This window comes from Oreochromis niloticus, linkage group LG23 (assembly GCF_001858045.2).
Source record: "Oreochromis niloticus isolate F11D_XX linkage group LG23, O_niloticus_UMD_NMBU, whole genome shotgun sequence".
NCBI classification, from domain to species: domain Eukaryota; kingdom Metazoa; phylum Chordata; class Actinopteri; order Cichliformes; family Cichlidae; genus Oreochromis; species Oreochromis niloticus.
The window spans coordinates 33,124,598-33,147,080 of NC_031986.2; the positions used below are offsets into that span (position 1 = coordinate 33,124,598).

Sequence of the window (22,483 nt, forward strand, 5' to 3'; positions counted from 1 at the left end):
ATTTTGAACCAGGACTCGACAGAGTGTGTAAATATAGAAAAAGAAACTTTTTGAAACATAGATGCAAAGTGCTTTACGGAAACATTTAAATAGATCACACGGAAAACTCAAAAAGAACAGTAAACACATTTAAACCCGACCAAAGAGTGTGAATACTCGGGGCTCATGCTTGACCCACACATGGACCTTGAGGCTTATGACAAGTCAGATGTGTTCAGTACTTGAACCTCCAGAAGCTTCAGCTCGGAAACTAAACCTAAAAGTGGGTTTCCGTGGCTGAATTGCAGGTGAAGTTGAAAAATTTAAATACTTTCCGTTTTCTCAGTGTGTGAAGTTTAGATTTAAACGGAGTCTGCAGCGCTGAATTTGAGCCCTTTTACTTACCAGTATATATGTGACACAGTGCTACGTTGGTGTAAAAACATCCCGGCTGCTCTGGTAATGCAAAAGATGTCCAGCACATTGTTTTAAAGTGTTGTCGCTTGTCTGATTATTTGTATTTAAATAAAAGAATTGAATTAGCGTGCAAAAGTGTGACTCTGCAGCCATTTGGTCAGCAAAGGTCGTAAAAATCATTGCTGAAAATGCTCCCAGTTTCTCTTTCACTTATAAAATGTGTCTGTGGATAAATTAGCTTCCCTAAAAGCAGCTTCAGTGATTCAGGATTTGGTGGCAGTTGATTGTGAGGATTTTAGGATTTGCCACCCAAGTGATGCTTTCTGCTGCTCGGTTGACCGTCTGCGTCTGTCAGTGAGGACGGCAGCTTACTCTGTTTTAGGTCAGGTGTCTGTGCCTTTGCAGCCTCTGCAGCCCGACACCCGATACTAAACTAATCTAGCGGACTTTAGGACTAGCCTCTTTAAAAGGAAAAACTTTAGCAAAGCCTCTTTTGTCTGAGCCTCTGGATCTGCAGATCTTTAGTCGCCGCCTGCTCCAACTCAGTTTCTCACCGCTGTAGCAGCCGAGGTGATGCAGTTAACCTTCAAGTGACCGAGTGGGGTCTTTGAAGAAGCCAGCTGTTTATTTCTACATGCTGTCATGACATTTTTAGTCATAATGTTACCTATCATTAATCTAATGTTTACACTTATCAGTACATTGCTGTAGAAATGGATCTGTTTTGGAGTGCAGCTCCTGCCTTCATTGCATTTTACAGCCTCTGTTCTGTAATTTACTGCAGCGTTAGCCACAAACTGAGGACTCTAACCTCTTTCGCAGGTCACTGTTGTTTTAACATAATTAGAAGTTTGTTTAGCCAAACAAATGATCACCCTCAGAAGCTGCAGGTTGGCCCGTGTTTGAGGCCGGGAGTCTTAGGAGGCCGCTGGCTTGAGCTCTTTAAAGTGTTGATTTGCCTTTTGTGACAGGCTGACCTGCAGGCCTGAAACCCCGGGACCTGAGCGGGGTGTGGTTGATGATTGGAGACACTGACTGCACGTCACAGTTGCGCTTTAGATTTCAGACAACTTTCAAATCATTCTGACCACAGGGTAAGATTTTTATCCCCCCGTCACCAAAGAAGTGATGTGTGCCCTGCTGACTGGCCTCCACCTCCTCCTCCTCCTCTACCTCTGTCATGGAGCAGATCAGCTGGCCGTATCCAAATATCATTATATCTGCAGTATCTCCTCTTAAGTCAAAATAATTCTCATTTTATGTGATTATATAAAGACGCAGATTCTCTTTTAGATGTTCATCTGAGCCTATAATGTCAATCTTCTGTGATATTTTTTTACTTCTTCATTGTGCATGTTTTTAGTTCATATTAATCCAAACAGTCCATTAAAAAATGTCCCAGCATCACCCAACAGTTGTAAATGGAAGCTTCTCTGCATAAACTGTATGAATCCCAAGTTAAATGAAATCCTACTCACTAGGCCACTCTTATTGGAGCTGCTGGAGTCACAGGAGAGCGAGCGGCTCAGTCCCACCGTCATTACACAGGCTGAGAAACAATGCATGTTTCCAAAACAGATCTACAGCAGTCATCTCTGATAGATACAAGTAATCTACGGGAGTCCCTTTGTTTTCCTGCAGGCCTCTCCATTCACAGTGCTCTGGGGCTTCAGAAGGGAGCCATTCTTATGCTAACAAGCAACTGTGTATCTGTCCCGAGCCCAGACCGCAGCTCCCACTCAGCGGCCTGCACTGTAGGAATTAATCGTCTCGCTCATCTCTTTTTTTTTTTATTTGGAAAATTATTTTACGCCACCCGAGGCTGTTTTTTTTGGTTAAAAACTCATTTAAAATGTTTTAGTTTTAATTCGTCTGAGAACAGCGCTGTTTTTGGAAAATTCAAGACAAAAACATACTTTTTTCTCCATTTTCTGTCGCTTTGCCTTCTGCGTTGTCACGTCGTTGCATATAAAAATTAATAAAACCTCTGAAATGCTTGTTTTTTTGGTAGCAGTTCATTATAAACACAGCTGCCAAGTCGACAAAGTCATTCGTTTTCTCTGCAGAGCAAGGCCTCTTCTTCTGGGTGTGGACAGGTAAAGCTCCTTAGACCCACCCCCTTTTCTTCCAAGGTATATATGACCATCCCATAGATTCTTATAGGAGCTTCTGCTTGTCCACTTTGCATCTGTAGTCCACATCACTCCTTTTAGAGTGAGGAAAAGAGATTTGTGGAATCCTGGAGCCAGTGGAGCAAACAGCAGCAGCTCTGCTCAATCTCAGCGCCAACATGTTGTACCTGGAGACGGGGACCACGACTTCTTACAACGAGGTAAGAGCAGCGCGGGAAACCGGGGAGCAGCCTTCGCTTCCAATCCTTTGGTCCCCCAGCCTCCTTGGCGTGAAGGACACATCAGAGAAAAAGGCCTCGTAGTTTGAAACGTAGATTTTATGTCACTATTTAACGTTCCGTAGATTGGGATGTGGAATCGTGTAACTGAGACATAAACTGCAGGAAAAATGGAAAAGAATCAGAAAAAGACAAATAGTTGGGGTATTTTTTTATTAATGAAGTATCAGTTGACAAAGAAGGATGTAATGTGGGTATTTTGTCTGTTCTGTGCTTTGACCTCGTCTTTGTGTCATTGTGTGATTGTTTTTGTCCACAGTTGTGTACGTGTGACAGTCCAGAGAGCAGGGGAATGTAAACACAAATCTGGATATTTCCTCCTTGTGAAATGGCTGCTCTGTGTGTGTGTGTCTGTGTGTGTGTGTGTCTGTGTGTGTGTGTGTGTGTGGCGGGAAAGGATTTAATCTGTTTCTATGTCTCAGTTAGTTTGTTTCTTGATAAAAGTTGGAAAATTTGGGTATAAAAAAAACTGAAAATGGTTTTGATTTAAGGTGGTGCCATGTTTCTCTTTCCATTAAATCTTCTGTTCTGTTGAAACCAAAGACAACAAGAGTTGAATCAAAAGAGTAAAATGGGAGGAAAGAGTTTTTAATAGATACATATTCTTTAAAAAAAAATCTGGTCCTTTAGATTCATATTTTACCCTAAAAGGGAAACCATAATTGTTGCCTTACCTGTGTTTGCCAAGCTCGATGGCAAACACATCATCTTAGCTTTTTTCTTCTTTTTTAAAAATGATTGACAACCTGAACTCTAAGTTAAACACTTCAATCTCAGCTCTTTTCCTTGGATTTTTACTTTTCCATATATATGTGTCTGTTATTTCTTTTTCTTTTTCTTTTTTTCCACCAACCGAATTCCAAACCAAAGCTAACGCCGAGCGGTGATAGATTCTCAGATTGCAGGTTGCGGATAGCAGGTGTGTCAGTTCGCTGTCTTTTTAAGTTGTTGAGCAGGGGGTCTTTAAGTGGTGTCCAGCTCAGTGTGTGTGTGTCTGAGTGTGTGTTTGCGTGCGTGTGCGGGGTATCGGGTTCCCCCCGGTCCCCAGTCTCCTGGGAGCCGCTGCAGCCATTAGATGGTGGCCGGCCAGGCGTTGCTGTTTTGTCCGGGGTCGTAATTGCTTTAATGGTATGTTGATGTAGATACAATCACCTGCTCTGCCCACCCCAGCAGGTATGAGGTGCCGATAGACCCCCACCCACCCAGCCCCACCTCACCTCCCCCCTCTCGGCCTTGTTGAGCCTTTAATGTCTCCCTCCCCCCTTGGTCACTCATCGCAGTCCCTCCCAGATGGTCTCATACGCTGGTCCAACGCGGAGCAGGTCAACGGAGAGCCTGGAATGAGCTCTTTCCCCCTCAGGCCGGGTCTCATCTGGCTCCTGCTGTCTCTCAAGATTTGGCGTTATCAGTGTTTGCGCTCTGCGGCTACACAAAGCAGCAGCAACAGGAGGATTTTAGAAGCTCTAGATAGAAACTGTGGAGCTTTCAGTTGGTCAGTGTATAAGTGCTGAAACAGTGTGGCGCTTCTGCTCCTCGTAGGGGACTGCTGTTATGTCTGTGGAATTTTCTGGGTTTATCAGAGACTGTGATCTGTGTTCTCACAAAGAAAACAATCTCTGCTGCCTCGCGATGCTGCTGATAATGACACTCGCGCTATTATAATGATGAGAAACGAGTCAAAAGAACCGAACTGACTCTTTAGACGTGAGTTTTGGCGGGAGTGCAGAGAGCGTTTTCACCATTAACATTTCATATTTTTTTTAGTCTATTCATTTGGTCGCATACCCAGCGAGGAATGCATTGATTTGAATGCATGCGCGTGCCAAACCAAATGCCGCAGCAGCAACTTCTAAATGAGCCCTGCCACGTGTATTTAAAATATCCCTGCTATGTGTTGTGGGTAATTCAGGCAATCGCTGTGAAGGTCAGCAGTGTCCTTTTGCCGCTGGTCTGAAGCGTTAGCCCAGCGTTTTCTCTCAGACAAAGAAATGCGCTCGCAGGCCTCGAACAGAAAGCGCAGCTTTTTGTAAACTTTATTAAAGGCTGCTGCTGATTTACTGTGCTTCTGCTTTGCACAGCCGTGGCATCCCAGAGGCCTGAACACAGCGTCAGCTATAAACAGAAGGAATTTTTAAGAGCTGCTAAAGTGGTTATTAAATGCTGGCTGTATTATAGTGGAATAAGATCTGATTAAAGGAAATGAAGAGAAGGCCTGAAAGTCCCTCACGCAGCCCTTTCTAAAAGCTGATATCCTGCTTCCAGCCAATTAAACATTAAAACGTGATGAGTTCAGGTGAAACCTCGCTATCTGGTCAATTACAGCTTTATCCTCAAATCCTCATCTTTGATCCTGATTTTCATTTACACCACGAGAAGCTTTATCTCAGGCCCTGTATTTAATGTTAAGTAGTCTACGTCAGCCTGTCTGCTTTATGCTTCTGCTTTTATCTATGTTTGGTCTGAGGCCACCATCAGCCTTTTCTTTAGAATAATCATTTGGCATTGATAATTGGTGCCTGTCAGATCCACCATAGCAGCTGCCAGCATCAGGTACTGGGGGAGGCTGTGTCATCTCTCAATGGCTGAGTGCCTCAGTGGAATTGCACCATAGTTCAAAAGAATCACTCTGATATCACCATCGCTCGCGCTTCATTTACGGGAAAACGGTGAACAAACAGGAAATAAATCCACCGAGCTCGTTCCCATGGGAAACGGGGATTATTTTCATTTTTAAAATATGCGTAGGTGGGGGGGAAAAAAAAAGAACTTTGTTTTTCTTACCATCCATTTTTTCCCCCTGATTAGATCCACAGAGCCACTCTTAGACCTGTAATACAAGCGTATAATCAGTCATCTGTGTGAGAGTGCGTGTCCCCACTAAAAGCTGCAGGGTCTCCCCCAGGAAGGACTTTCTTTCTTTCTGTGCGTGCGTGTGTGCTCCATTCACAAAACACTTGTCTCTTAACACCTGCATGCCCGGTATAATTGTTTCACGCGGCCTCCTTATAAGCTCCGGTGTCATTGTTTCTGAGGGGTTTAAGCCCCCCTTTCCTCTGCCAAACAGCCGCTCCCCTGTGGCGCTGCTGCACAGGTATGCCGAGGTTGACTCCAGTGACCTCTCTCAGGTGTGCCTGTGGATCTGCGTGTAATAAAGCGGCGTCGTTGATCCATAAGTCACTCCCTTGACTAATAGTTATCTAACCTACCAACCCAGTGTTTTGTTGATCATCTGGAGCAACGCTAACACCTGGCAGGGCAGTGGGTGTGAGTCGGACAGCTGTGGCCAGCCGTGCTCGAAATAAACGAGAGGCCCTGGAAAGATTGATGGCCGTCTAAAGAGCACGAGCGATGGCACCTCTTCCAGGAATGTGCTGTTTATAAATGGAAAGGAATGGGGTGAATGGCAAGCAGAGCAAGCAAGAAAGGGCTGGCTACCACCCAGGAGTACTCTCCATCGTCTTTAAAGGGGACATATTTTAATTCCACTCGTCCTGTCTGAATATATGTGGGAAAAAAATGGCTTTGTAGGGAGAACGTGTTTATTTCATATGTTGTCTTAGTCTTCTACCTTAATCACTGATGTTTGGATGAGGCTGTTTTTATTTCATTATGACAACATTTGCACAAAACATTTCGTCTGAAGCATTTGTGACTGAACACATTCCTTTGTCGCTCTTCCCCCTCCCCATCCTCTCCATCTTCAGTCACAGTACACAAACCTGGGGCTCCTGAATGGGATGGATCAGAACATCCAGAACGGTGGCTCGACCTCCACCAGCCCCTACAACAACGACCACGCGCAGAACAACGTGACCGCCCCATCGCCCTACGCCCAGCCCAGCTCCACCTTCGACGCCCTTTCCCCCTCACCGGCCATCCCGTCCAACACAGATTACGCAGGCCCACACACCTTTGACGTGTCCTTCCAGCAGTCCAGCACAGCAAAGTCTGCCACCTGGACGGTAAGACCCGTGTTCGCTCAGTGTTTGTGGAGTCCTGCATAAAGTTAGTGGGGTTCCACTTCCTTTTCTGCAAGCAGTCTCGCATTAATGTCGTGCAGACCCCACTGATAGGCCTCTGCATGTGGGACAGATTTAAGTGAATATGATTTATGACTTAATAATAATTGCGCTGAACTCACAAATTTGACCAGAGTGAGAAAAGACTCAAACTAAGAATATTTAATTGAAGTTAATTTTGTAATATTGATCAGATAAATGTGTTTATGGTTTAGTTTCTATTAACTAGAATAACTTTGCGCTTCACTTCTGATCAACAGGTGAGTACTGGAGGTTAAGAGAGCACACTAAGTCACACATTAACTTTTTTATTTAAATAAGATATACAGGAAGCTGGAATTTTACTTAAGTGTAAAGACTGAAAATAGGGAGAAGAAGAAGAAAGACTCTGTTACACCATCTCCCATCGTTCCTGTCCTGCTGGACAGAGGCTGCGTTCATGTTTTCTTTATCTTATGTTCCATAAATTATGTTTTTAATTAGACATCATAACCATCAGCACTCAAGATAAAGATATGACTTTTGTTTTATAGCTACAAAAGAATGAAAGCTTTTGTCATTTTTTTATTGCGTAATAAATTTAAGCCCACAGAGACCCTTAAATGTGCTACCTGTCAGCGTAACCCATCATTGTAGGAGGTGATGATTTATCGGGGTGGAGGTTAAAGAGACACTTTCATCTATGAACTTCTTATCTGACTTCTGGTTGGGAAGAATGTCACCTGAGATATTTTTACATCAGGACTGAACCTCAGGGTTTTTCAGTTAACTTCTCACTGACAGGGGGAAGAGTAGGATCTCACTGCATACACTGTCAAAATCATGGATGCACTCATTCATGTGATAGGAAATGTGTTAACTTGAGTTGTCTTACTTGACAGAAAATGTGCTATTTTCTCATATTTGGACCATTTTAGATACAAAAATGTCTGGAAGTTGTTAACTTCAGCTAACAAAACTGTTAGCGTTGCAGGTCATTTAGTGTTAAAACTTCTTGACGAAGCACCAAAAACAACTTTGTACAGGAAACCAGAGCCCTGCATGTGTGGCTGGTTAAAGTGAAAATGAAGAGGATTAAACTTTTATTAATCTCACAGTGACCTCACTCAAGTGCAATTTCCCTTTTCCTCAGAAGTCGGGTAAAGTTGACTGATGCTTTGTTGATGACAGAGGTAAACGGGTTGAATCGTTGCTCCTGTCCCGTGCAGCTAGATGTCACCATCGTCGACTCATTAAACCGACTCAACCGGCTCCTCTCGCTCTGTCATTACGCATCACAGGGCTGAGGGACAGCTGTTGCATCAGTGCCCCGCCTGCTCGGTTGTTAATGTGTGTGCTGTGTGGCGACGCGGGAACAGAGGCGCAAGTTCGGTGCGCTAATGCACTCTAGCGGACGAATTTGGCGGCGGCTTTTTGTCCCTGCGTCATAATTTGGGACAGCTGTCACATCATCGAGTGACGGCGCGGGCGTCAAAGGAAACCCCGTCTGTTCACATACAGAATCTGGGTGACGTAACTTTGTGACATGTCAGTTATTACATAACGAAGCAGAAAACACTTAATAGAGAAAAATATTTATTAAAAATTTCCAATTAACAGTCAAAAATGCGGGCCGTTTGAGGAAAACCTGCTGAGCGCATTGATGCACCGAATTTAACGTGCTGTAGCTCCCAGGCAAACTCAGGGAGTGCTGGGCGATCTCGCCTTACTCCTTGGCCACGCCGAGTGTGGGATCGTGACATTTACCCAATTCCCACAGTGCCTCAGTCATCCCTCTCATTTTCAGTCCAAAAACAAAAGTGTTTGTCTGATGTGCAACCGTGAGGTGGCTCACACTGTGGTTTGTGAGCGGCACGCCCCAGTCGCAGTCGTCCCATCGTAGACACATGCAGGGAACCAACGATGTGTCCCACAGTCATAACATATGATGCAAGACTGGTTTGATTGGTCTGGCTTAACATGGAAAAGTCAGGGACTGCTGCTTACAATCATTGCACTGATTAAAGATTTAACTTTATGTAGTAGTTCAGTGTTTTAAAAAACATTAAAAATAGAAAAAAATCATATTTTATTGTATAAATTCTGTTTTTTAAAGTGCAGTCGCCCAAAGTCTCCACAAGGATAAGAAATGGGCACGAGAGCTAAAATATGAGAGCAGTAAACACAAACAAGTGCTGTTGTGCAACATCGTCTTGTGCAGTTAACCAATCGAAATAAAGTTTGTTCTCCTAACGAAGGATGGGTAGCATTACAAAATCAGAAAGTAATTAGCAACACCTTTTGTGCAAAGCACCTCATCAAGATGACTTCTGCATTAGCAAGAATAACAACTTTGCACACCTGTGGATAACCAGCCTGTGCACAGAGGCTGTGCAGCCAGTTGGACATTTACATCAGCAGCACCACATAATCGGCAACAAGCTTGTTCACTTCCCTCGGTGACAACTTTAGCTCAACTCTAAGCTGTTCCTGTTTCAAAGCTGAAGCACCACCATCATTGTCCTCCTCAACTGGCCACCAGTGTTGGTGGAGATTGCAAATGTGCAGCTGATATAAAGCTATTGCACTGGGAACAAGTAAGTGAGCCCATTTGAGAAGTTAAAATACACGTTTGACTTCAATGTCAATTTATTTCCCTGTGGTAACAGAGGCGGGCAGGTTTCCTTGGTTCCTTTATTTACTGCAACATGACACGTCCTTCCTGTTGTTACAATTTATGTCCATGAAAACAAACACACAGACTGCTTTCTTGGCTAATGACTGTTATTAATTGGAGTTTTATTTTGACCATACATAAATAAATAAGAGCCAAGAAGTGGATGCGCTGCACTGCTTAGAGTTTAGAGCTACTGCCAGTTTAGAGCCCTCATCTCGAGTTGGCCTTGAAAACAATAATGCACGAATAAATGATGACCAGCACGTGACTGATGGTAATGTTTTCTGTGAGGTCGGGCTGGTTCCACATGCTCTGTTGTTGTTTTTGTACCTCGCAGCCAGGTTAAATGTCACTAAACTCTGAAATGCAGTTGATCCTGTCAGAGAGGATTCGTTACAGCTTTTCCCCGCCGAACATCGTTTTGTTGATTTCCAGATCGGCTCATAGAGAGAGTCATTTTCACTGGCTGGCTGCAGCTTCCAGTCTGATTCTAAAGAACAGTGATTACAGCGTCGGTTCCCATCTCAAAGGAGGCTCCCTCTCCTGATCTCAGGAGATCTTTCGTAAAGCTCCCATAATCTCAGCCCAATAAGCTCAACTGCTGGACTGATGGACTGATGGCAGAGAGCCACCGTAGATGTCACTGCAGCTTTGCTCTGTGCATAGATCCGCTAATGCCCCCTTTTTGAAGGCCTGTGGGATCTTCCACGGGGACTTAGTGGACTGTGTACTGTACTGTTTGATGACTGTTCTTATGGAGCCACGCCTAATCCCTAACCCACACCTTAACCTCTTCCTGTCTAGGATGAGGCACACAGCAAAAGGTGCAACACGTCAGTGTTTCCCAGAAACTGCTCCCACACGGTTTTCCTGCCGGCACTCCTGCAGCCTGCACGGCGTTCCCTCCCCCAGCGCTCGGTTAGAGAAAAACAGTCGACGGGTCAAATGAATACACAAGTTTAGAGATGTTTCATCTTCTTTGCGCCGCTAAAGGAGGCAGCCATTGTTGTGAGGGTAAAGACTGGTTGTGTTTGCTGTGTGTATTAACTGCCACCATATTTAGTCAAAGGAGAGGAATGTCATGGTTCGGGCTATCACTGGGACGCTGTTGAGCCCAGGGGGATTACAGTAATGGATTGAGGGCCTGTAGATAATACTTGTGTAAATACTGTGTGCCTCTTTCCTGAACCCTGTGCTCTTGGAGTGGGCTCTGTCTTTTTTGAGAGAGTTAAGCTTGATGGTTGCATCTCACATTGCGCCGGAGGAGGAGGAGGAGGAATGCTCAAAGAGAAGAGTGTTCTAGCGAAAGGCGGCAAGACGCGACTTGCCCATGGAACATCTGCGGGCCCGTCCCACGCCTCACGAGATGGGGCTGAGACTTGTTTGTGTCAAGAAGCTTGTCACGACTCGCCCGTCGAAGAGAGACAAACCCTGAAAGCTACAGATGGGAAAAGGTGGAGGGGAAAATTTTAAAAAGGCAGAGTTGAAAAGGTTTTTATGATATGGGCTATGGGATTTCTCCATAATCTTCACGGAAAAGCCCTTTCTCTTACAGTTTAAGTTACAAGATTCCTTTTTTTTCCGCCTTCTGACAAACAGAATACCTGCAGCAGTGATTTACAGCAACAGAAAGCAGGATCACGCTGCGTTGGTATAAATATAAAAGGCAGATATTAGTCTGTCATCAGGGGGAAAAGGAGGAATTTGGATCAGACCTCACCAAACTGAGTTTGTTAGAGTGCTCTCAACACAGAAATCATTGTTGTGTTATAATTGAAGGTTGGAACAACAAAAAAGTGCTGGCAGCTCAAACGCTTCCTTCAAGGATAAGCAGATCAAACAGTTTTTGAAAATAATTTTAAGCATGTTTAGCAAACTTTGGCTGCTCTGCATCTGAAAAGAAAAGGAGAAAATCCTCGATTGCTTTATTTATTTTTTTTTCCCGTTGCACTTCACCTGAAATCTTTTTCCTCAAACCTCTTCCCACCTGTTGGCTGTGCTTTCAGTTTTAAAGTTGAAGTTACAGTTGTTCTGCTGAAGACATTTGATTGGCAAATCCCAAGAGGGACAGATACATGTTTGACTCTTTCAACACCGGCTACGTGATGCTGCTTGTCGGTGGACAGGTTTGCCCGGGGACAGGTGTCATCGCTGAGATTGGGTGGTCGAGATTGGTGCTGATAGCTTCGGCCAAGCGTTCACAGACAGATTGTCCTCTAAAATGTTCAACTTTTCGCCCTGTTTTAGATTTAAGAAGCAGGTGCTTTGCTTCAGTTTCAGAGAAAAGTAGAGCGAGGGAGGAAGAAAACTCTTTGGATTATTGTTGAATTAAACAGGTTTGGGAGACGCTGTAGGCATGACATGACATGTCAGGTATGAAGAAGACAAGACCAGAGGCGCCAAACGTTGCTTGTTTAAGGCCTGATGTTTGTCAGGACTTGACTTCTGCATGCGCCCGCAGCGCCTGTCAGGTAGAAAGGAACGCTACAACTGTGGGCCTGCCCCAACCTGCGCAACACAGGAAGTGTGTGTCTCTGTGTTCCTGTGCTGTGTGTTTGTGTGCGCTGGCTGCATGTGTGCAATTACTTTCTATGTCCGAGTATCAGAACAAATTGCATGTTGCGTGTAGTCAGATTATCCCAGAGACGCATTTTCATTGTAGCTTGAAAGCTGCAGTGTTGTGTCCGCACGGCGGCGAGCTGTGTGTGAGTGTTTTCCAGCTGAGCTTTCCAGATGTGTGCGTGGAATTTAAAAGTACAGCCACTTTAGGTCATTTATTATTTTGCCCTGTGCCAGCTGAACAATGCATCACGTGTGCTTCCTGCAAACACTCGCAGAAGTTTTCTTTCAAATGATTGTGATTAAGCGGCTCTGCATTGTGCGCCTTGTGTTCCTCGGCCGTGTAATTCACATTGTGACCAATGAAAGGCTCATAATTACATGTTAACACCTGAGCGCCGCACCCTGTGTGAGCCACTGAATCCCCATCAGTCAACTGGCTGTCCTCCACCCTGAACAGTGTTGGCTTTAACCGCATGCTGCTTTCAGCAATCAGCAGCAGCAGCTCCTGCTCTCACTGCTGAGCAAACACAGCAGCAGCACAGAGCTGTGTACTCAAAGTTTGTAGCTTGAGGGCTGGGATGGGCCACTCGTGTGTGTGTGTGTGTGTGTGTGTGCGTGCGTGTGTGTGTGTGTGTGTGTGTTTGAAACTATAGGATATCATCTAAACAAACTTTGTGTTTCTGGCCTAACATTTGCGATTAGATCTTTAGGCTCAGATTTGTGCAGACCCTTTACACAGCACTTCTCTCTTTCTCTTTTGCTCTTCTTCCACACCCTCGCCCCCCTTCCTCCATCTCTCTGCTTGGCTTCTCCACCTCATTTAGCTGACTGACAGAGGCGTACGGGGAGTATCAGGTTAGGAGCGAGGGGGCAACTACAGCCATTCATCTTGGAGGCATTTTTTTAAGCTGCTAGAAGGCCGCTTTGATTTTAAGGAAGAGTCAGTTCAGTTGTCGTGTTGATGTACATGTCCCAGAGCTTAAACTGCCCTCATCAGTCAATCTATCGAGTCCTTGTGCACGAATCAAAATGCAGTTTTTTTTAAAAAAAAATCTTCTGCTTTGCATTCATATTTCCCAGCAGTGAACATCAGCGCTGCAGTGTTGGTGTTGGGTCACTATAAGAGGGTCACTTGAGGAAAAGCAGCACATGTGAAAAGTTGCGTTTAATAGCAGACTGCATCAGTGGGCGAAATGCAGGCATAAGGGAGAGACGGGGAGGTGCACTTTTAGGTTTGTCCTGATGAAAGGAGAGGTTGCGCCTGAGGAGAAGAGCAGAAAATGTCCGTGCCAAGCTTGTGTAATATTTAAAGTGAGCACAGACGGTTCCTGGGATGAGCTTCTTTTCATTGGAAGCAAACTTAATAGAGGTGCAATTTTATGTTGCATTGTTCCCGAACACAGCCCCGAGCAGTTTTCACAATGTTCACTTTTCATCACTCAGAAATGAAACTGACAGGAAAATTTCCCCTCCGCCCCTCCACCCTCGGCTCTGTGCACATAGAGGATTTAAAGCTCTGCTTGCACAGCAGTGATTTGAATGGCTTGTGTACACAGTTGGGTTGTGCCTATTAGTAAGAACTCGGTCTTTCTGATGCCTTTACTGGTTATCGCTTCTAACAGTGCCAAGGATCAAGGTGCATCCATTATTCAAGACTCCTGGCTTGCACACTTGAGCCTGAGCCAGTTTGTGTGATCAGCCATCACATTTTGGCTCCCGTCGCTCATGAATCTTTTGTGACTGCCGCGATTAGCCCTCCACTCCTTCACTCGGAGCCGTTGTCATCCACCTGCACTCAGCCTAATGCAGCTCCAGCCTGCCAGGCGCTTCAGAAGCTGCTCTGTGTGATGAGTGGCCATCAGATGCTTTAACAGAGCATCCTCCACCCCCACCCCAAAAAAAGATGAAAGCCAGGCCCTGTTTAATTGCCCCTGGAGGGGTCCATTTTATGGTGCTCCTCGGAAGTCCCAGAGGCTGTCTGTGAGACATCTTTGAGGTTGGCCAATACTCACTTGTAGGGCCGAGTGCTGTGTGTGTGTTTATTTAAGTGGGTCATAATCACAGTCTTCAGTTTAACCCTTTTTGCTTCAGGGGAGCCAGAAGTGCACAGCTGAGGCAGCAGGTGTTACCAAAGTCCTTCAAACACCGCTGTGCACTTATTTTTAAGCTAAATTAGATTAATTAAATTTTACTGGTCACCAGGAATCTGAGAGTTTCCACCAAAACAAGGTTTCCAAAAGCCTTTTTCCCCCTGACTTTATCCATTTACCATCACGTCTCGGGTGTTTCTGTGATCAATCTGTGCTTTAAAATTTAAGCACCGATCCCTCAATCAAAACTTTTCTGTAATCTTTTGTGTTTTCTCTCGTTTTATTTTGCAGTATTCGACCGAACTGAAGAAGTTATACTGCCAGATCGCCAAGACATGTCCCATTCAGATCAAAGTGCTCACCACTCCTCCCCAGGGTGCCGTGATCAGAGCCATGCCTGTTTACAAAAAAGCTGAACACGTGACCGAGGTGGTGAAACGCTGCCCGAACCACGAGCTCAGCCGCGAATTCAATGACGGTCAGTCAAAATCCCACCGCCTCATGTTTCACCTCGGCCATCTTTGTTTGTTGTTGGCGTTTGACCGTACGACTCGTGTTGCTTCCAGGTCAGATAGCGCCGCCGAGCCACCTGATCCGCGTGGAGGGAAACAGCCACGCCCAGTACGTGGAGGACTCCATCACTGGGAGACAGAGCGTCCTGGTTCCTTATGAGCCTCCCCAGGTGAGCTGTCCATCAACCCACAGGGAATCCAAGCGACACTCGACTCGGATGGCGACAGAAAGCGAGTTCGCTGTCATGTTCAGCTGCTCGACACTTCACCAACATCTCCATCAAAGCTTTCAGTGCCGCCATGAAAGCTTCAAATTCAATTTTCAGCAAAAACGCACATTTTTCAAATACGGATTAAACATTTGGATTCTACATAATTCAACCAATTTAAATTCCCCGAACCTGAAATACGTCCAAATGCGACCTCTGTTTTTGCGCCTGCCGCCGTCACTCACCTGCAGTCTCATTCTCCTCCTCAGGTGGGGACCGAATTCACCACCATTCTGTACAATTTCATGTGCAACTCGAGCTGCGTGGGCGGAATGAACAGGCGCCCGATTCTCATCATCGTCACCCTGGAAACCAGAGAGTAAGCCGCGCCGCCGCCACCTCCGTCGCCCCCTTCGTTGCCCCCTTCGTTGGCCGTGCTTTGTTTCTGACCGAGGCTGTCTTTGTCTCCCAGCGGTCAGGTTTTAGGGCGCCGTTGCTTCGAAGCCAGGATCTGCGCCTGCCCGGGCCGAGATCGCAAGGCCGACGAGGACAGCATCCGCAAGCAGCACGTAACGGACGCCACAAAGAGCAGTGAGGGTACGAAACGCCGTAAGTAGGGCCGGGGCTGGTGACGGGCTGACGTGCTTTTGGTCTTCCTCGACATGCAGCCGGCGTCGAGGACTCTCACTAACCCGCCTTTCCCCTCGCTTCTTCCCCCTCCTGCTCTGTCTTAGGTCGACTTGTTCTCTTTAGCACGGCGGCCGCTGTATTCACGCTCTCCTCTTCTCTTTTTCAGCCTTCCGACAGGTTTCCCACGGCATACAGATGTCCACCATCAAGAAGAGAAGATCCACAGATGAGGAAGTTTTTTGTTTGCCTGTAAGTGTGGCTTTGCTGTCTCACATGGCTCGGAGTACGTCTGAGCTGCTCGCTGACCTCTCGTCTTATCTGTTCCCCTCAGATTAAAGGACGCGAAATCTATGAGATTTTGGTAAAAATCAAAGAGTCGCTGGAACTCATGCAGTTCCTGCCGCAGCACACAATAGAGTCATACAGACAGCAGCAGCAGAACCTCCTGCAGAAACAGTGAGTACCAGAACAGATTATTGGTGGAGTGAAACACAGATGTGCACAACGGGCAAGCTTCACCATTGAATTCAACTGTTTCTTTGCATTCAGCTGCACTCTCTGCCTCAGTAAACGTCTTCTTTGCTTGTGTGGAGGTTTGTTTGTCTTTCGAACGCAGGGCACTGATGACTAACTGACTGAACATGGCTCACTTGTTGCTTGAACTGTGGATTGCACTGATAAATGAGATTTCTTGATTGTATTTACTGCCGCCGCTGAAGCGTCGCAGCTAGAAGAGCTGATAGTAAACGCTCTGGAGTAGGTGTTAGCCAGCGTTTCACAGCAGCTGAGAATTTACTCAGAATCGGCTCAGCCTCGCGTCCAAGCAAAAGCCTTTTTTTTTTGTTGGGGTTTTTTGTCATTTTCTTTCCTCCTTCTTGCTCTCTCTCATGGGACACGAGCCAACGCTGATGAATCGTGACAAATGTACCTGGCTGCGCTTTGTTAGGGAGACGCTTCCAGAAGGTTCCCGGTAACGCCTTTGGGTGCTTTGCCAAGTTTTTACACAACAGCAGCAAACAGAATCCGTGCCTCGGCCTCATCTATCGGCTTCGGCGTAATTAAAAGTGTCTCAAACGCACACGTCCTCGCCCCGCCTCCCTTCTTTCACTGTAAGCTATGGAAACGAGGAGATGGGAGTAAGTGATAGTTTGACAGCGCTGTGATGATAATTACTGCTTATGTTCTAGTTTCCCATTAAGAGAAGGCAGACAGCCTCGCAGTGACGTAGTGCTTGCACTCGCTGTTTTTCTTTGACTTTATTTGTGTTTTCGCTGCCTGTCCGCCCTTCAGCACTAACAAGAGCTTAAAAAGCAGACGTTTAATTTCAGACAGAGAGTGCAGAATTTTTGAAGAGTTTTTCAAATTCGACACTATTAGATTTTGATGCCAACCCCCAGAATCTTGGGATTTGGTGTTTATCCTTCTCCCGTTTGTCCATTTTTGCATGCTTTTCCCAGTTTTCTTTGTAAAACCTTTGACCTGTTGGAGTTTATTACTGTATTCGGTGTTGGAAATAAAAGGTTCTGTCAACAGCAAGTGTTTCAGACCTTTCCTTCTTTCCCTTTAAATGTCAAATAACACCATTCTGTAAAAAGGCTGTGATCTGTGTGTGCATACTGCCATCTTCTGGACACACATGTTACTGCAGTACAGTAGGAGTTTCCTGAACCTCAAACTTGAACGTTTGTAGAGTAGTTTTCTGTACATCTGGACCTCTCTGGGGTCCCTCGCTCCTTCCTCCTCCTCCTCCTCCTCCTCCATCAGTGAGCCCTTATTTCTGCTCTTCTCTCTCTCTCTTTCTCTTCTTTCTGGTTCCTCCCTGCAGCCTGATAAAAACCCGTCTCGGTAGCCAGCTCCTGGAACCCGCATTAGAGCAGAGGCGGCGGTGCAGCTCCTCCTGAAATCCACATTCCTCCTCTTCTTCCTCCTCCCTCGACTTAAACGGACCTCCACTCTGCCTCCTTTTCACCAACTCTGATTTCTGTGACCTGCTTCCTCCTGTGCGTCCCGGGACTCTACACCGAGGATGTGAACTTTCTGTTTCTCTCTCCGCTGCTGCTGTAAATGCTGGATGATCACGTCTTGTTTTTATTCAGCCACGACAGACGGTGTGAGGGTTTCAGTAGGCTGCGGGCCTATGTGATCCCCCTCCTAATCGCTACAGACTGAACTGTAAATGAACTTGTGAATTGCATGCGTTATTTTTATCCATAAAGACTGTACTTTGTGTTCTCAGTCACCACTTTATCTCCTGCTTGTGAAACGGACGGGAATCATTTTAGATTTCTTATTTCTTACTAAATGTGTTGCGTCTTTGCATTGTTGTGAGAGCTGGACTCAAATCTCTAGATTTAAATTTTGAGTTGTTTTTTTGCTGATGCTGGTCATGTTTTCTAAAGTCACTGCGGGACAGTTTGCGTGCTTGTTTTTTCATTTTCCTCAATAAAAGATCTCTTTAAACGGAGGAAGATGTGAACCGTTCTGTTTAAAACAGATGATTTTACTTGGCTGCTGCACTTTTGTCTGTCAGATTATAATAAATGGCTTTTTTCGGCTTGAATTTCTCTCCGTTTATAAGTTTGGGTTTGCTGATTTTTGTCAAAACATAGAAAGTTCATACTGCAGTTAATATTAAGAGTTTCAGGTTTGATAAATGCAGTGATTGACGCCCACTGTTGATTTTCTCTGTTGTTTTGTTGGAAAATGTGCCTGTTAAGAGATGAAATTGGGGCTAAAGCCTTTTTATTGTTGGAGATTAGAGTAGTCCTGTGCTGTGTGCTCTGCTACACCCCCCACTCTCACTGGAGTCTCACTGGTCATTAGCAAGACTCTAATGACCTACTACATTTATTCAGGTGTGTTGCAACAGGGACACATGCAAAAGTTTCAGGACACTGGGCCTCGAGGACTGGAGTTTGACACCTGTGTTATAGACTGTGTAAAGCAGGGGAAGTGGGGAACTCAAGGGCCGATGTCCTGCAGGTTTTAGATGCGTCCTTGATCCAACACAGCTGATTTAAATGCCTAAATTACCTCCTCAACATGTCTTGAAGTTCTCCAGCTGCCTGGTAATGAACTAATCATTTGATTCAGATGTGTTGACCCAGGGTGAGATCTAAAACCTGCAGGACACCGGCCCTCGAGGCCTGGAGTTCCCCCACCCCTGGTGTAAAAGATGGATGTAGCTGCTAGATCTGAACAGTGAAGCCAGCGTAGCAGTTTCTTAAACCTGTCCAGCAGGAGGCGACTCCTCTGCAGGAGATTAAGTCTGCTGGGAAAAATCCCTCAGCTGTGTCACTCTGTGACCTCAGAAAACACTTTTCTGATGACGTGATGATCTCAGGAACTACTTTTAGCTCACGCTGAGTGAAACACGAGGCTCATTTTGTAAATTATGATAATTATTAGAGTCAGAGGATTATTCGGGGTGTGCTATAATAGCCAGTTAGTGAATCAGTGTGCAGCTTCCATCAGGTTTTTACTTTGATCAGCCCCTTCGACTGTTACATCTGGTTTGAGAGCTTCATAACAGATCCTACGTCCATCTTTTATATCCCGTGTGGTCGAAGGAGAAATTCTGGGAGAAAGTAGTGAAACAATAAAAAACTAAGATGCAGTAGAGTCTCTCAAACTGAGCTCAAATGAAAAGAGTGCGTAAAATATTTGTAATATTTCCATCTTCCTGGGGCGAGGGTCTGGTGACAGTAGCAGGGGAGATACTGATTTTCTTTTTTCTGTATCACTAGAATAAAAATGTTTTCATGTTGTTTTCTGCTGAATGCTGTCAGTAACCATCACCTCCTCCTCTCTCCCACCCCAGAACCTCCATGTCATCTCAGCCCTCCTTCGGCTCCACCTCGCCCACCCCCGGAAAGGTCAACAAGCTGCCCTCCGTCAGCCAGCTCATCAACCCCCAGCAGCGTAACACGCTTACCCCGTCCAGCATGTCTGGAGGCCTCACTGACAGTAAGTGTGCCCCCTTCTTTCTCCTCCTGTCTCTCTCGGGTCGTACACGCCCCCCGCTCCCCTAAATGTCCCCGTGTTTCCGGGTTTTTTGTAAAGATGGCGGGTCGAGGCAGGCGGGAGGGGACCTGAACGCTTCACTTCCCCTCCCCCAGTGCAGCTTCCTCACTGACCTGTTATGATGCATTATTAGTCAAGTACAGAGTGACCTCTGCACGCCCCCGCACCCCAAAGGCTCACAGTAGCTCCTCTTGTCTCTGCAGTGACTCCCATGATGGGCACTCACATCCCCATGAATGCCGACATGAGTTCACTGAGCCCCACACACGCCCTGCAGCCACAGCTGCCCCTGGTGCCCTCCTCCCACTGTACCCCCCCTCCTCCATACCCCATGGACAGCAGCATCTCCAGGTACCTCACCAAACCACAGCGCCACACATCCACTCATCACCTTTAGTCCTTTCAGAAGACTTTGTGCTCTTCTTCAAAGCGTGCGGAGGCTCAACAACACACAGCGAGCTGATCACGTGACCAAACGCACCTCAGACCTCTTTGTTTTCAGTTTTTCATTTTTTAGTTCATTTTTTTTTTTTCTGACAGTGGTTTCACCAAGCACAGCCCCCTCACTTTTCAGCCAGTCACATACCCTCGCCATCGCTACAAAACTGTAGATTTATGGCAGCTATGCACTGATCAGACAACACGATCGCGGATTGGACACAATTCGGTGCATTTTGCTGTTATTTCGGACGATTTGTACGCTCGAGTAAATTACACCCCAATAACAACAACAAAAATTCTTTGGAAGGAGGCGTTCTCTGAGGAACGAAGCAGCTCGCAGAGGCGGGTTTAAACCTCGAGCTGCGCGTGACGTCCGTTTCCACTTTCTGGTTTTAATGCCAGCGTGGTGAGAGGGGGGCACCGGGAAAGTCCACTGTCAGAAACAAACACCTGAGACGATCAGTAACGCTTCACCTCTCGTTAAATGGATTTTAATGGCATTTATTTGAAATGACAGTGTAATTATAGTTACCTACAAATACTTAACGGTAACAGGGGGTAACAGTCAAGTCGTAATTACGCCAACACAATAGAAAACAATAGAAACTAAACATAACCGTGCAGATTGTAAAGGTGACCTCACTGACTAGTGGAGTCCAAAAATTTGACAGAGCGTCAACAGAACAGCGACCTTTAAGCTTTATTCCAAACATAACGAGCCACTTTTCTGTCCACACGTATTTCTGATGAGAACCTCTAAAAATGTCAAACTCTAACGCGCTCCTCCTCCTCTTCCTCCTGCAGCTTCCTTATTCGGTTGGGCTGCGCCGGCTGCTTGGACTACTTCACAACACAGGGCCTAACCAACATCTACCAGATTGAGAACTATAACATGGAGGTGAGCCCTTCGCTATCCAACACGAGTCATTTGATGGGTTAGAGAGAAGATTGGCTCCCCCTGCGAATACTAACGCTCCCCTGTGTAATGACCATTAGGACCTGTCCAGGCTGAAGATCCCCGCCGAGTTCCAGCACATCATCTGGAAGGGCATCATGGAGCACCGACAGGCTATGGATTTTTCCCCTCCTCCCCACATAGTGCGCACCACCGGCAGCGCCTCCACCGTCAGCGTGGGCTCCTCCGAGGCGCGGGGCGAGCGCGTCATCGACGCCGTGCGCTTCACCCTGCGCCAGACCATCTCCTTCCCGCCCCGCGACGAGTGGTCCGACTTCTCCTTCGACCTGGATTCGCGCCGCAACAAACAGCAGCGCATCAAGGAGGAGGGAGAGTAAGACGCCGCCACCGCCGCTGCGTCCCCACTTGTCATTTCACGCCTGCTGATGAACATTTCATTTGAAAACCTGCTGTTTAGTGCAAAGCCTGCTGAGAACAAACAGACGCACTTACTTTCATGTTGTCCCGCCAAGTTATTTTAAAGGTGCTGAGCAAACGGTGCATTTTTAGTTTTTTTTTTGTTTCTGTTTTACATTTTATTATGTTGTAATTTCTTGAGAGCACTTAAGAAATGCTGAGGACTTCCCAGATTGCTTTGAGGTTTCAAGTGTTCACGATTCATTCCTGAGTCAAAGCGTGAATGGAAAGGAACCGCGTTAGAGGGCTTTTATTAGGGCTTGTGTTTCTGCTATGGGCCGTAGCAAAAGTGTATTTTAGTTTGTAACCCTTTTTTAGTCGAGTACACTGGTTTTCGCTCGTGGCAGGAGTCATTTCAAACATTTCTTCTCAGAAGTATTACGTCAGCTGATGGGCGATTTGTTTTTCTGCTGTGTCTTCCGTATTTTGCTTTTAAAAAAAAAATGTTTTTTCATGTGTTGTGAGACCAACGCGTCGCCTTGAAAAGTCTGTTTGCGAAGTGTTTGAGTGCGTGCGTGCGTGTTTAAATGATGGTATTTCATTTGATGTAGCCACATATAGGCCTAACACTCCACCCAGTGTTTCACAGTTATGACTGATGTCGTTTTATTCTCGTTTATTGCTGAGCAAAAGTATTTTTTTGATCTTTTGGTAGAGGAAACTGGAGTTAAATGTATATAAATTTGTATAGTTCTGTTTTTTTTTTTTTTAAACTTGCTCTAAGGGAACTGCATGATTTCCTTTGGTAGCTTTATCACTAAGAACAATGTATTAATCAGTTCACAGGAGTACATGCAGTGTGTCTGTGTGGACACAGGATTTAGCCCAGCTTTCTCTCCAGTAGTCTGCATTTGTTAGAAAGAAGCAGAAACCGACTGCAGTTTCATATTTTTGTACAATGTATTGTAAATATGTCTCAGTATATCGAGGGTATTTTGATATAAATCTGAAATAAATATCCATACTTGCTGTATTGCATGTTAACACTCCTGTGTGTCTGTTTATTTCTGCGTTGAACAAACTCAAAGATATCTCGAACTTATGTGGCTGACGTCATTTCAAGAAGTCACACGAAGCTCTGTTTAAGCGTCCGAGCACTGCTGCGTATTCTTTTTATTCTTTGAGGTTCAGACCCGACAGAGCAGAAAGGACAAGTACAAAAG

General features: G+C 45.7%; 1 protein-coding gene across 14 annotated transcripts in view; it reads left to right on the forward strand.

Annotated features, from left to right (window-relative positions):
- tp63 (tumor protein p63) overlaps positions 1-22,309 on the forward strand; it is a 58,972-nt gene extending 36,663 nt beyond the window's left edge. For 8 of the 14 annotated variants that reach the window (XM_019351679.2, XM_019351682.2, XM_005451225.4 and 5 more), the window contains 11 exons: positions 6,511-6,768; positions 14,425-14,611; positions 14,700-14,815; positions 15,124-15,233; positions 15,327-15,463; positions 15,651-15,733; positions 15,816-15,940; positions 19,305-19,450; positions 19,711-19,858; positions 20,753-20,846; positions 20,945-21,241. In XM_019351679.2, the coding sequence (XP_019207224.1) occupies positions 6,511-6,768; positions 14,425-14,611; positions 14,700-14,815; positions 15,124-15,233; positions 15,327-15,463; positions 15,651-15,733; positions 15,816-15,940; positions 19,305-19,450; positions 19,711-19,858; positions 20,753-20,846; positions 20,945-21,241 (1,701 nt within the window). Of the gene's footprint in view, positions 1-2,541; positions 2,729-6,510; positions 6,769-14,424; positions 14,612-14,699; positions 14,816-15,123; positions 15,234-15,326; positions 15,464-15,650; positions 15,734-15,815; positions 15,941-19,304; positions 19,451-19,710; positions 19,859-20,752; positions 20,847-20,944 lie in introns of those variants that run through there. The other 6 variants (XM_019351683.2, XM_005451223.3, XM_005451230.4 and 3 more) reach the window with 5 other exon arrangements.
- Positions 22,310-22,483: the final 174 nt, after the last annotated feature.